Below are 13824 nucleotides of genomic sequence, written 5' to 3' on the forward strand. Positions count from 1 at the left end.
TTTTGTTGTATAAATTTATTACTTTATTGAGTTTAGAACGACATCCTCAGGCCTCGAAATCAAATCATAATTTTTCAAATTTAAAATTTATGGTTTTAAATTTCAACCAATAATTTTTTTTTATTTATCATGTATTTAAATTAATTTGCAATTCTTTTATTTATTTTTTCTTCAATAAATTCTCTGGTAAAAATATTTTACCGAAAACCCGAAATTACACCGAAGCTGTAGAATTTTTTTTAGAAGCGGAAAATTGCCCAAAAGAACGCCGAAATTTTACGATTCTTAATAATGAAGTCGAAAATAAACTTCTGCCAATTTTCGGTTTTTTTTCAAGGCCTGATTTTCTTCTACCATTTCTAGGCTGACATCAGCAAAATTTCGGCGGTTTTTAGACAAAATTTCAGCCTTGTGTTCACTACTGAGACCCTTCGACGACAGTTTTTCAGCTGAGAAAAAATTGCATCATTTTTTTTTTGTTTGAAATTTCTTACTGGACAGCCATATAATTTATAATAAATATAGGTAAGGTTCGATAATAATAAGTATAATAGATTAGAGAAAAATAAACTAAGCTTTATTCTTTTACATATTATGTAGCAGGCAGTATGAATGAGTAGTCGCACGCCGATGATGTATTAGGATATTATTATTATTCCATAATAATGACACAATTATTATTATCATAATTATCATTATCATTATCATTACAATTACAATTATCAATAATAATAAAAAGGATGCAAATTTATTTATAAATGAATACCAGGAAGAGAAGATGCGATTATTAATCCTTGGTTCGCCCGAATAATTATTCGGGTCTTTAGCATTTTGTCTCCCTTCCGAAAAGTGAGTTGCGACGAAGGGGGACAAGGGATCCCCCGCCATGCGTCACGTTATGAGTGACATTAATTTATAAAGGTTCGTTATTGTTGTTGCGTCATTTGGCCTCAGCCTCAAAGCCTGTCGATATGCCGCCGCAGCTTGACGATATTTTCCATTTAAATGCAATATTGCACCTAAATTTGTGTGGCTGCGTGCCTCATGTGGTCGCAAACTCGTGCCATGTTTATACCATACTTCAGCCTCAACATCTCTGCCCGCGTGATGCAGTGCCGCGGCCGCAGCCACCGTTAATTCGTAATTCGATCGAGAAAGCTCCGCTGCTTTTACTTGTTCTCTTGCTGCCTCTGACAAACGGCCTTGCGATGACAGAAAAATTCCTGTTTAATTTAAAATATTAAAATTATTATTTATTTACTTGACTTTTGATATTTAACAATAAAATAAAATATTCCATTTATTAAATTTTAATTATAAAAATTACTATTTATTCGAATTTTATTTCATTCCCATTGTGAATATTTACATATTAAATATAACAAAATCGTTTATTGATTTATCAGTTATTAAATTTACCAATTATATTTTCCCATGAAATTTATAAAATATTATAAGAATTTATGTTGATTAAATAAATTATGCTGTTGTTAATATTTAACAAGAGTAATTTGGTAATTTATTTAATAATTTAAATGTAAATAATAATGCGCACATATGAATAAAATGGAGTAATTTAATTAAAAAAAAAAAAAAATTATTTTCATGACATATGAAATGATCAGGATAAAAATATTTGGCTGAAAAATGGGGAAATTTTATCGAAATTATATAAATTTATTCAAAGTAACCGGAATTTGGCCGAAATCTCGCTGAAGCCGTAGAATTTTATTAAAGGAGGCTAAAAGTTTGCCGTAAGTACGCTGAAATTTTATTATTTTCAATAAACAGGCCGGAAATTGGTCGATAAATTGAGTCGTTTTTTTTTAGGCCTAATTAAGGGCCACGTGTTCACACTTTGGGCCTTTTTTCGGCCGAGAAAAAATTTTATTATTATTTTGGCTTGAAATGATTTTACCCAGGGATTATATGAGATGAAAATATGAAAATAATTATATAGATATGATATATAGTAAATGAATATATTATTTATTATTCATAAAATATAATTTACCATAACGATGGTGAACATTAGGATCATCTGGAGCGAGCCGCGTAGCTTTAATGAACCACCTCTCGGCTTCAAGAACTCTGCTCGACTGAAAATTATTAATTAACATATATTTTAGCATTGCTACATATGCATATATGTCTATATATATTTATACATGTATTAATTTAATCTAGCCATAATGAACTATTAAATCTTACATTTCTAGCTAGTAATTCTCCGTAAGTAATATGCGCTGGTACATAATTCGGTTCGCGTATTAAACACGCACGGAACCATCGTTCAGCTTCTGCATACTCTTGCATTTTTGATAAAGTTTCACCCAATAGATTGTACAGAGTCTAATTATAAAAATAATAATATGATATTTTAGTGCATAGTCGTATGATAAAGTTTCATTTTTGCTGTAAAAAATGTGCAATGTTTTTATCATTTCATATTTATTTATTTCTGTGTATTTGCAGATTGATGAAAATAATTATTTATACTTCCGAGAATTTAACTTCTGTTGATAAATAAATATTTGTTTTATATTTTATGAAAAAATATTTGTTTTAAATCTCTCTCTCTGCACATTCAATAGATTATTTTTTTTATTATTGAGAGGAAGCTCGGGTTAAACGGAATCATGTGGGCGAAATAGAGGACCCAATTTTAAAAAATTATTAAGGCGTAATTTAATACTTTGAAAAATATTTTCAAACAATTTAAAACGCCCGGTAATTCTTTTTTTAAAAATTATTATTATTTTTAAAATTAAAAAAATAATTTTTTTCATTTTTGTTTCTGCCCCAATTTAATAAAAAAAAATTGTTTTTTAATTTAAAATAAAGAAGAAGTTTAAGATTTAGTGTAATCAAGATCAAAGAAGTGAATTTTCTTCATTCCCTCATTTCCCTCCCCCACCCCAGCTTTTAATTTACACATTGAACATGTAAATAAATAAAAAAAATCTTAATGAAAGTTTCTTTTCAGTTAATAAAAAAAAAAAAAAATTGGCAAGGAATAAAAAAAATTTTTTTTTTTTTTTAAATTAATCTTTTAGTTTTATAAAATTTTTTCTAATACTAATATGAGAATCCATCATAAACTATCCGAGCTTTTAAAAAACGTAACCGTCAGCACCAGAGTAAAAAATTTTTTTTTAGTTCAAAAATAAGTGAACCTTAAAAATAACAAAGATTACAAGGATTAAATTTTTTTATTCAATCCGAATGTAAATTTAAAAAAAGCGTTTGAAAAAAAAAAAAAAATAATTTTAATCTCTGAAAATAAGTTGAGCTCTAGAACAAAATCCAGTGAAATATCTGAGTTAAGTTTTAATTATAACGTAAAAAATATTTCTGACATGTGGCAAAAAAGTTAAAATATAATTTTTAAGCGCTAATGTATTCAAAATTGAATACTCTGAATAAATGATAGGTAGTAAAGTTTCTATAATTGGGAGCTTTCATTATGGGTGATAACTGATAACAGCACAATGAGCAAGTGCGTCACTTGATTATTGATTAGTTAATTAATCTCGAATTTAATTGGAAGATTATTCCGATAAACGTACTTGTGGAGGATAATAATCAGGTAATGCTCGCAGAGCTTCTCGATAAGACGACAAGGCTTCATGCAGATGCCCTTCGTCAGCATACAAAGCACCTAGACGTAACAATGCTTGTATTCTAGCTGCCTCGTGTACCCTTTTGTCCTTCAGTCCTGCGCCATTTACTGCCGCCGCTGTTCGCAAAATATCCGCAGCTTCCGACTTTCTACCCACTGATATCAGAGTCACCCCGAGATTCACGTAAGCTTCTGCAAATAATGACCAAGTAAATAAATAAATAAAGTTTTTTAAATAAAAATAGTACTCTGCTTTACTCAACAAGTTTTTTAAGTCCAATTATAAGTTTTGTAATGTGAAAAAATTTAAATTGTAAATACGTACGAATAAGTGATGGCCGAAAGTGGATTGCACGCTCGTAACTTAAAATAGCTTCATCGTAATTTCTTCGTGCTTGTTGTAATATTCCCCTTTTGAATATAAAATTATTGTGAAATACTTTTGATATACTTTTTATAAGTACTCGAGAAAAATTCTCTATATATTTTTTAATGATATATTTTAATATTTACCGTACAGATTTATAAGGAATTTAAACTTGAATGTAATTTTTATTTTTATTTTTTTTTTTTGCATCATTAAATATTAAAATATTTTTTTTTATTAATAAGTGAGCTAGTTTTTTTTTTATAAGAAGATTACCGTAGAGTATATTTTAAATCGTTATAGATATAAATAGCTTACAGATTATAGTGTACGTCAGCCATATTAGGGCGATAACGAAGAGCTTGGATGAATGCTTCTTCAGCTTCAGCAAATCGTCCTTGTGCGCTCAATATACCTCCAAGATTGCCGTACGCTGGAAATAAAATAAAAATAATCATTTAAAAATAAATTTTTTTATTTTGAAACTTTTTTTACGGCGTAAAAAAAATTAATTAAATTTTTCGTGTAATTAGATCGTAGTGAAAATCAATATCGCAATTAACTTGTGGAAAAATTAAATTAATACTGATAATTAAAAATTAATAGAGTAGATTTCCAATAAAAATGATTGACGTTCAGTAAATATTTAAAAGTAAAAAAGTAAGTCTTGGATAAATTTTATTAACAATAAAAAATGTATATAACGTTTATACCTTTGGGTGGATTAACGTGTAATGCAGATCTATATAGACTCTCTTCATCATGCCAGTCCATATTACGTCTTAAAGTTTTAGCAGCCATGAAACCAAGTAGGACGGCGGTAACAACAAGAATCAATCTGCCGCATGTTTTAGAGCCATGCCGAACAATTCGATAAGTTTCAGCAACGCTGGCGCCGATAGACAGACAGGCGCCGACACTTGGTAAATAAAGTATACGTTCGGCAATGACAAAACCAACATAAAAGAATAAATTGCTGGCGGGTAAAAATGGAAGCGCTAGGAAACCAAGTGATATGATGACAATGCTGACGGCTGATTTAGTAGTGCGGCCAAATCGTGTGTCAGTATCATCGCTGCCAGTCAAAGGATTGGTAACACAGCCGCTACCTCCACTGCTACCGATCGTCAAAGTCGTGTGAGAAGAATGTTGCAGCATTGGTTTCAATGTTGAGCAGCAGCAGTCATTGCTGTCACTGTTATTATTATTGTTTGCTGCACGGCAGCCTTCAGTATGACAATTTCCAGATTTTTTACCATCGCACACCGAGCACTTTGATGACGCGCGTTGATAAGACCCGATTTTTTCCATCGTCCGGTTGCGTATATAAATTTCATTGGAATTTGAATTGTAATTTGAGTTGGAGCTGGAGTTGGAACTGGAGTTGCTGGAGATGGAGTTGGAGATGGAGCTGGAAGTGGAAGAGGAAGTAGAGTTTGAGTTTGAATTAGCATTAGCGTTTGTATTGGCATTTCTCGACTGATGTATGAGCCAAAGACCAGCACTTGCCAAGCCCACGTACAGGCATATTGACTCAAGATTCCGTGGATCCGTTAGACTAATTATGCGGGGTATAGTATCCATAGACCAGTCAAAGCTCAGAGTACTGGGGCATAAGAACATACGGAAACTTGCTGCTGGTAAATACAGGAATGTCAAGGCTCGTGTCAGTCTCGATGGATTTCGGGCCGTTGGGTTGTCGGCGGTAGCAAATTCCGGCGGGTTAGCATTCCCAATCTTTACTCGTCCGAGTATCACGAGAATCAAACCTCCCCAGAGGATTCCAACGCTTCGATTTCTCGGCCAATTTTTTTCCCTCTCCTGTAATCGATAAATTTTTATAAATTTAAAAGTGAACATAAATATTACATCACAAGCTTTGAGTTCAGGCAACATAACTTAGTCGCAAAACAAATTTATAAAGTAAATAAAACAAATAAAGTTTATTAATTAATTAATTAATTATTGGTGCATGTAAACATTTGATGGGTGTGGTACGGCAGTAAATCAAATGTTATATGCAGCCCTATGATATTTACACAGTACAGTAAAGTGTCCCTGTCCAACAGACATATATATAAATAAAGTTGTCAAGGTCCAGTGTATGCATTCGTCTCTGTGGGAATCACTGAAGCGAGTAAAGCTAGCCAGTGCAGAGTCCGAGCAGGAAATATTTACCTTTTGTGTATTTGACTCGCCATGACAGAACTCCCAGAGTAAACATAGCGCCAGCGAGGATATCCCGGTTTCCTTGGCGAATGCGGCCAGAAGAGAAGACGTCAGTGCTATGAGAAGCATCAACGGCGAGCGTGTTTGGTCGCAATGTGCTACGTAAGTGAGAAAGCCCCCGAGAGTCAGAAAGCAAGCCAACAAATCAGCTCGTCCGACTATACCGGCTACTGCCTCACTGTGAATTGGATGCACGGCAAACAACAGTCCTGTGATGGCATGTGACAACCATCGCCCTGGAATTACCTGGAACCGTGCTCGTGTTACTTATTCACCTTCATACACTAAGGAAATATTTACTCACAAACTCAACTTTATTTAATTACGCCATTAGAAATTTATTTTAAATTAAAAGCAAGTTACTGGGAATTATTTAAATTAAAATCTTTTAGAAATGTTTATATTTATTTGGATACTTTTTGTTTAGATTACTTTAAATTTCCAAGTCATAAAGGTCATTAATATGTAATACGGGTGGTCCAGAGAATGAACAGTAAAGTCTCACCTACGTCATTTAGATTTTAATGTTAATTAGAAAAGAAATTACTTTACTGCTGATTGATTGATTGACAATTTTCAGAACTTCTGTTTTAACTTTGCAGCATTCTACATTAAAATATATATAAATATGACTGTTCATTTACTGGCTCAGTCACTCTATTATGAATTACTTGTTACTGTCCATAAGTCTATTAATTTTTATTAAGATTTAAGTTAAAGCTGATGGTTATTTGAAAACAATTTTATTTGGAAATTATCGGAAACTAATTGGGGTTTGAAAAAAAGCTGGAAGTGTATTTTATAATTTTTTGAATTTAAACCCAACTCAATGTCTCGTTTAATCGCATAGAACATATATATTTTTAGATTTACAACAAACCGATACACTGTTAAAAATTAACGGAGTAAATGTGGATTTAAATAAAATCCAGGTCACTTCCTTGAAAAAACAAACTCCCTATTTACTCCATATGTAAATTGATTTTTTTAAACTTCAAGCGACAGAGTGAATTCACTCCCAATTTTTTACGGTGTACTTATGTATAATTAATAAATTTCTATGATAATTATCCTTTAAAATCGACTAAATATTTAACAATTTAAATTCTCTGGTGTCATAGTAAAGCCGGGCCATGTTGACCACCTAGAGAAATTTGAATGGAAAAATTATTGCCGCCATAGTAAAAATAACTGCAATATATCACAAATCACGTTAACCATTGGAAATTTTACCATGGCCATAGTAATTTTTCCATATGTTAATTTAAATTGTCGTCAGGTGGCCAACGTAGTCCAGCTTTACTATGACGTCATAGCATTTCAAGTGATAACAATTTTTCCGTGTATGTTTATGTTTGATGAGCACAAATATTTAAGTTTCTTTGATGTGGGCAGCATATAATAATGTAATATTATTATTATTATTATTATTATGTATGTATTAAATATAATGTCAGTAACAAAGGCTTACTTTTCTGGCCACTCGAACCACTAGGCCCGTACAAGCAGCATGGAGTGCTATGTTGACAAGATGATAGCCCTGTGGATTTAAACCGCCGAGCAAATGATTAAGCCGAAATGTGGCCACACACAGCGGACGATAACTCCCATGTGACTCGCTGTCACGTAAAGGTGTACCCCAAAAATCGTTTTCCAATAAAGGAAACCATGGGGAATTTGGTAGCAGATCTGGATTCGTCAGGATCGCGCGTCTAAAATATTTAAATAATAATGTTTATTAATTAAGTCTGTTGCTTAACCGATAAATAATTAAATGAGTGAATGAATAGATAATTTATTTATATATTAATTAATTTTTTTACGGAAGAAAAGAGCAAGTTTCACGGTTCCGTAAATAAGACACAAGAGAAACTTATTATTTCAGTGCTTTAATTAGTTATATTCATAAAAATTAATTAACGCTTCTCGGAAGTCTGTTGAAAAGACAATAAAATTATCAAGTTTTTACTCTAATTAATTATTAATTTACACGGACGGATTGAGCTATTATTACTTTGTCAGAGTTTTATTCAATAATTAGTTTATTACATTTTATTTTAAATTATTTAATTCATGTTAGGTTTATAATTCACTATTATTAATATTTATTTTTTAAATTTCCCGCAAGTAAAATTGAAAATTAAAAAAAAAGAAGTTTTTAATTTCGGTCCGATTTTCAAAAATCGAGTTTTCATCAGATCTTGATATTTTAAGATTTTTAGGAAAATATTCTGACTACTTCCAGGTGTGTGTGTGTGAGAGAAATTTTTTCTTGAAAACCTCAATTTTCCTAGATAGAATAAAAATCTCCTCTAACTGACAAATTTTCTTGACTCAAAAAAACCTTGAGCTGATTCCCGAAAACGTTTATCTTCAAAAATATTTTCTTAACTCAAAGAACTTTTTTTTCTGTGAATAAAATTTTTTTGTCCGGCGATATCTTTGAAACGAATCACTGATTTGAATTTGGCGGCAATCAAAAGTGCACATCAATACTCAAATCTGATTAGATTTTGGAGTCGATAAGTCGAGTTACACAAAAAATAAAAATTCAAAAATAATTTTTTGAGGTTTTTTTTCGTATAACTCATAAATCGACAGATTTTCCTCAAAATGTAATCAGTTCTGTGTTAATTTCTTTCAATTGCCGCCAAATTCAAATCGATTAAGATTCGTTCCAAAGAAATCGCACGACAAAAATGAATTTTTTTTTTTTTAAGTAAGTGTAATTTTTTTTTGTTGAACAACGAAGTAACCGATAGCCCACGGGTTAATCATTTTTGAAATAATTTAATTCTTAGATAAATATTTTATTGCGTGAAAATTTTTTTCATGAGAAAAATTATAATTGTAATGTAAATATGTGGATACTCATTACTTTTTAATATAAATTTGAATAACTTTTGGGTCATCTCATTTTTTGTTTTAAACAAATATATGGATACTAATGAGGATCCGAGTTATATTGAAAACATAGAGTTAAAAATAAAAGTTTTTTAATATTTAAAAAAGTTATTACATACTTTAATCTCTATTCCATTATTTTTAATTACAATTCTAGTTTACTGTGGAAAAATAAATCCGTAATTTTTTTCACAATAAAAAATTCATAAGTCATAATTAAAGTTATAATAATGCATGGAAATAATGATTATGATGATAATAAATGTGAAGAAGAATATTCACGAGGAAAAATCAACAATTTAAAAAAGTTGATACCATTGTTTGTGTACATGAAGCTTTATAAGAACTGGATGGGACAACAATATATGATAACAAAAATAAAATAAAAAAATGAAAAAGCTTTTATCTATAATTAAACCTGTTTGCAAAGTATTCCTTGGAACGACACAATTTTAAAAACCTTTTTTTATATTTTTATTATGTTTCACTGCAAAAATAAAGTCATAAATCTTTCTACATCGTGTATAATACATAGTTATTAAGGCAAATGTCATACTGGGCAGCTTAAATCTGCTATTAAATCCGTGATTATCGATTTTTTGTTGCAGGTCTTAATTGTACGTACCGTGTTCCGCAAGCATGATTTATTTTACTCAATTTTTATTCTCAGACCATGAAATATTGACGGTTTTTTTTTATTTGTCGCTTGGGGAATGAAAAATTTTATACGAAAAAATAAATTAGTGCGGGGAGTTTTATTTCGAAAAATGTTTTTATGTATGTCCGTTTTGGAACACTTGATAAAATTATATTGAGATCATGTACACAAAGTTATTCATATATTTTTGAACATGAATCTTATGTATTCCAAAAATTTATCATCTTAATTTTCCTTCTATTAGAAGTTCATTTTAATTAATGAAATTAAATTTCCAGTTGAATGGCAACAAAGCTTCGCGTTTTTAATAATTTCGTTTCGTTTATATTGAGCTAGATTGTAATATAAATTTTATACAATTAAAACATTTATAATTTTAAATAAAAATAATTTAATTGAAAGTCCGGGTGATGAAATGAAGCTCAAAAAAAATCAATTTTTTGTGTATAATTATTTTTACAAATAATTAAACATTATGTTAATTAAAAAAATATATGACTACCCACATGAAAATATATATGGTAAACATATATTAAAAAATATATGTTACGGATATAAATACATATGTGACAATACATGAAATCTTATATAGAACTGTATATAGATTTTGGCCGATTTTATTATATTTTTATATATATTTTCTCTTATATGATTTCATATATTTCCGTATAACTGCAATATATTATTTATATATTTGTAAGCTTATAATTTCAATATATTCAGACATAAATGTTATTTATATATGGAAACAAATAAGAATACATATATAATTCATCATTATATGCCACGATATATGTACCATGTATTCAACGTTATAAATTTTTATATATTTTTCGATATATAGAACCATATAAGTCTCCCATATATGTAAGAATAAATAAAATCTATTCTTTTCTGTCTTTCTCTCTCTGTTATAAGATTCAAACATTGTGTTCAGAATATATATGTCTGCTAGCTTACAAATTCACATATATAATTATCAATATATGTAATACATATATGTGCTAACTTATAAGTTTACATATATGATTATAAATATATATAATACATGTATTAATTTATAAACTTACGAATATAATTAATTATATTAAAACTTACTATATTATATATAAGAAAATGTATATCGTTTTTGGCCACTTACATAGTCTCATATTGATCATATATTTTTTCATATATATTTATTATATATAAAATTTTCATGCGGGTATTTGCTGAAAAAAAATTTCGAAGTGAACGTAAATTAAATTTGGAGTGAAATTTAATTGAATTCCAAATTGATGATCATTCATTTATTAACTAAAATTCTAGATCAGAGAGGCTGCAGATGGAAATAAAATCCCCATCACTCCATAAATGGAGTGATTTTTTTTTTCAAAATTCCAAAACTCTGAGTGACGGACAGAATTTGAATTTAAATAAAATCCAAATTCATTCCCAATTTTTCACAGTATTTATTTAAACCAAATTCAAAAATATCAAAATTTATTTCAAAGCCAGAGTTCAAAAAGTCGCAGGCCTGCAGTAGTAAATCCAAAAAAATTTTATCACCTCATCTCTCAATTAATAAAAAAAAATCTGTTTCTTCATTTTTACCAGTCATCAATACAATGAACAGTTTTTTTGTTTTTCCAATAAGTCAAATTATATTTGCGTTCAAATATATCAAATTTAATAACCGCCTCATATTGTTATATCAATAAATCATTATATTTGATATATATTAAATTCCAAAACAATTAGCAGCATCACATATTACAATACACGATATTTTCAATAGATTTTCAGTGAAAGGAATATTTAACATTAATAGAATTTGTAAAAAATCCTAACAATCCTTTGTAACAGCAAGCTTTTGTGTTTTTATTTAAAATAAAATACATGTACATGTCTACAACACAATTTAATTAATTTCCTGTTATTTTAAATGAAAAAAAAAAAAAAATTTTAATAATAATTAAGAACTAATTCCATAACAAAGGAATTCAATGATAAAGCCGGTATCATTTTATCAACAAAATATAAAATAATACATATTAATTAATATCACCGTCAAACAGACAATCTTCACCGCCACAAATTAATTAAATCCGTCATATCAATATCCATCGGAAGCATAATCGCTAATGGTACAATTAAATTAAACAATATGAATGACGACGTGATATGGTAAAGCCAGACTTAATTAATAATTGGTGTAGAAATGTAAGAGTATGGATGGATATCCGTCCATGTACATATTGATATATATATGAATGAATAGATGTACGAGTGTATGGATTTAGCAATTCGAAATATAGATTGATAATTGGATTTCACATCTCAATTACTGACCTGTCATCGTAGACGAATCCAGCGTGAAGCGTATTGTAATATAGAACAGTGGCGATGAGGACACAGAATATGACGAGGATATCCATGTCACATCGCGAGTTTAGTTTCATCCAACTTGCCGTTACACAGCTCCTAACTTGTTGCACACTTGTCTCTCCTACTCAATCCTTATATTTATTTTTACTTCCATTCATTCTCTTAATCCTCGTCCCCCTTTTCGCTGTCATGGCTCCTCATTACCACTATCATTTTCATTTAAACTACCGTCCGATTTACTGTCCCCATAAATACATTTTTATTACTCAGTTTTCGTCAACTATTTTTATATCTACTAACAATAATATAAAAAGTAACGAGCATTTAATTAAATTATATATCAATTTATTTATTATTTTATTGTCATGATAAATTAATTAATTACTAGTTTAAGTAAGTAGATTCAAGTATACAAATCGTTGCGCATTTTTTAAAATTTAATTATTTAATAAATCGTTTTTTATTTTTAGTATTACACTTAAAATACTACTCGAACTTTGGTGAGGAGTAATGACAATTAAAACTAAAGCCGGTTAATGAGCACCATGAAGATGTACTAGACTTTGTAATGTTTAAATTCAACAAGCAATTCCTTAAGTAATTATTATTATATTACCGAGCGAGCTACCATTCCCACAAAACTTTTTTAAATAAACAACCGGAAATAAATATTTATAAATAGATATCATTTCCATTAAATATTTTTTCATCAGCATTAAAGTTTTACAGTAAGTACTCACATGACTACACACAAAAATTTAAATTATAAGTCTACATCAGAGTGATTGATGCTGGCGTAGATTTTACGGATTTAATATCTTCCCTTAAGCTCCGCCTTGATATCAATAGCAGCCTCAATAAAACAAATAAAATAACTGCACCAATTACAGATAATAAATTTAAAAAAAAAAAAAATTTTTACTGATATCAGTAGTAATTGTAGTTAATATATGACGTTGGAATCGTCGCAGAATGGACCAGATGTTATCCCAGCCCTTTTCACCAAGATGCGCACAGTACCAATTTACCAATTCATCTATTCTATAACTTTTATCAAAACTCGCTCTTAAATATAATTTTATATTATTTTTACTGTTATTAAAATAATTTATATATTTATTGTTGTTATTATTGTTTTGATTATTTGTTTTGGTATGGATATTTAAATAGTTGTGTAAAAAAGTACCACTAATATTATGGATATCACAATTCACAGTACGGTGCATGTTCTAAAATGTATAATGATGAACTGTCGTGCGCCCCTCGCGAATGCGAGCTTTATACGCGAGAAACGGGCATCGATCCGGTAGGCGCTTGCGCTTACTCGCTTGTAATGTCGTTTCGTCCTTATTCCTTTCAAGCTTTATATTTTACTATATGTTATATCTATACATATTACTAAATGTATATATATATATGCATCGAGTCCTCCACATCTACATGGACAAATCAATTCACATAGATATTACATACGTTGTTAATACATATATATGTATATGTACGACTCAAAAGCTATCGTAACCACTACCTACCGATACTTTATATATATGTATATATATGTCCTATTGTATACGTTAAACTCTCAGTATACAGAACATGGTAAGTATATATAGAAGAGTAAAGAGGACATGGACTCAACGCAACGATATGAAACAATATAATATATATATATAGATG

At 29.5% G+C, this 13824-nt stretch overlaps 1 protein-coding gene across 1 annotated transcript; it reads right to left on the reverse strand.

Moving 5' to 3' along the window:
- Positions 1-631: 631 nt before the first annotated feature.
- On the reverse strand, positions 632-13166 carry LOC103569834 (protein O-mannosyl-transferase TMTC2). The gene is made up of 10 exons (XM_008547354.2): positions 12112-13166; positions 7690-7930; positions 6168-6464; positions 4703-5810; positions 4308-4422; positions 3948-4033; positions 3570-3814; positions 2212-2352; positions 2015-2099; positions 632-1223 (listed from the first exon to the last, which is right to left on the reverse strand). The coding sequence occupies exons 1-10, from the start codon at positions 12219-12221 to the stop codon at positions 892-894; spliced, it is 2760 nt and encodes a 919-aa protein (XP_008545576.1). The 5' UTR covers positions 12222-13166; the 3' UTR covers positions 632-891.
- Positions 13167-13824: the final 658 nt, after the last annotated feature.

This window comes from Microplitis demolitor, chromosome 3 (assembly GCF_026212275.2).
Source record: "Microplitis demolitor isolate Queensland-Clemson2020A chromosome 3, iyMicDemo2.1a, whole genome shotgun sequence".
NCBI classification, from domain to species: Eukaryota; Metazoa; Arthropoda; class Insecta; order Hymenoptera; family Braconidae; genus Microplitis; species Microplitis demolitor.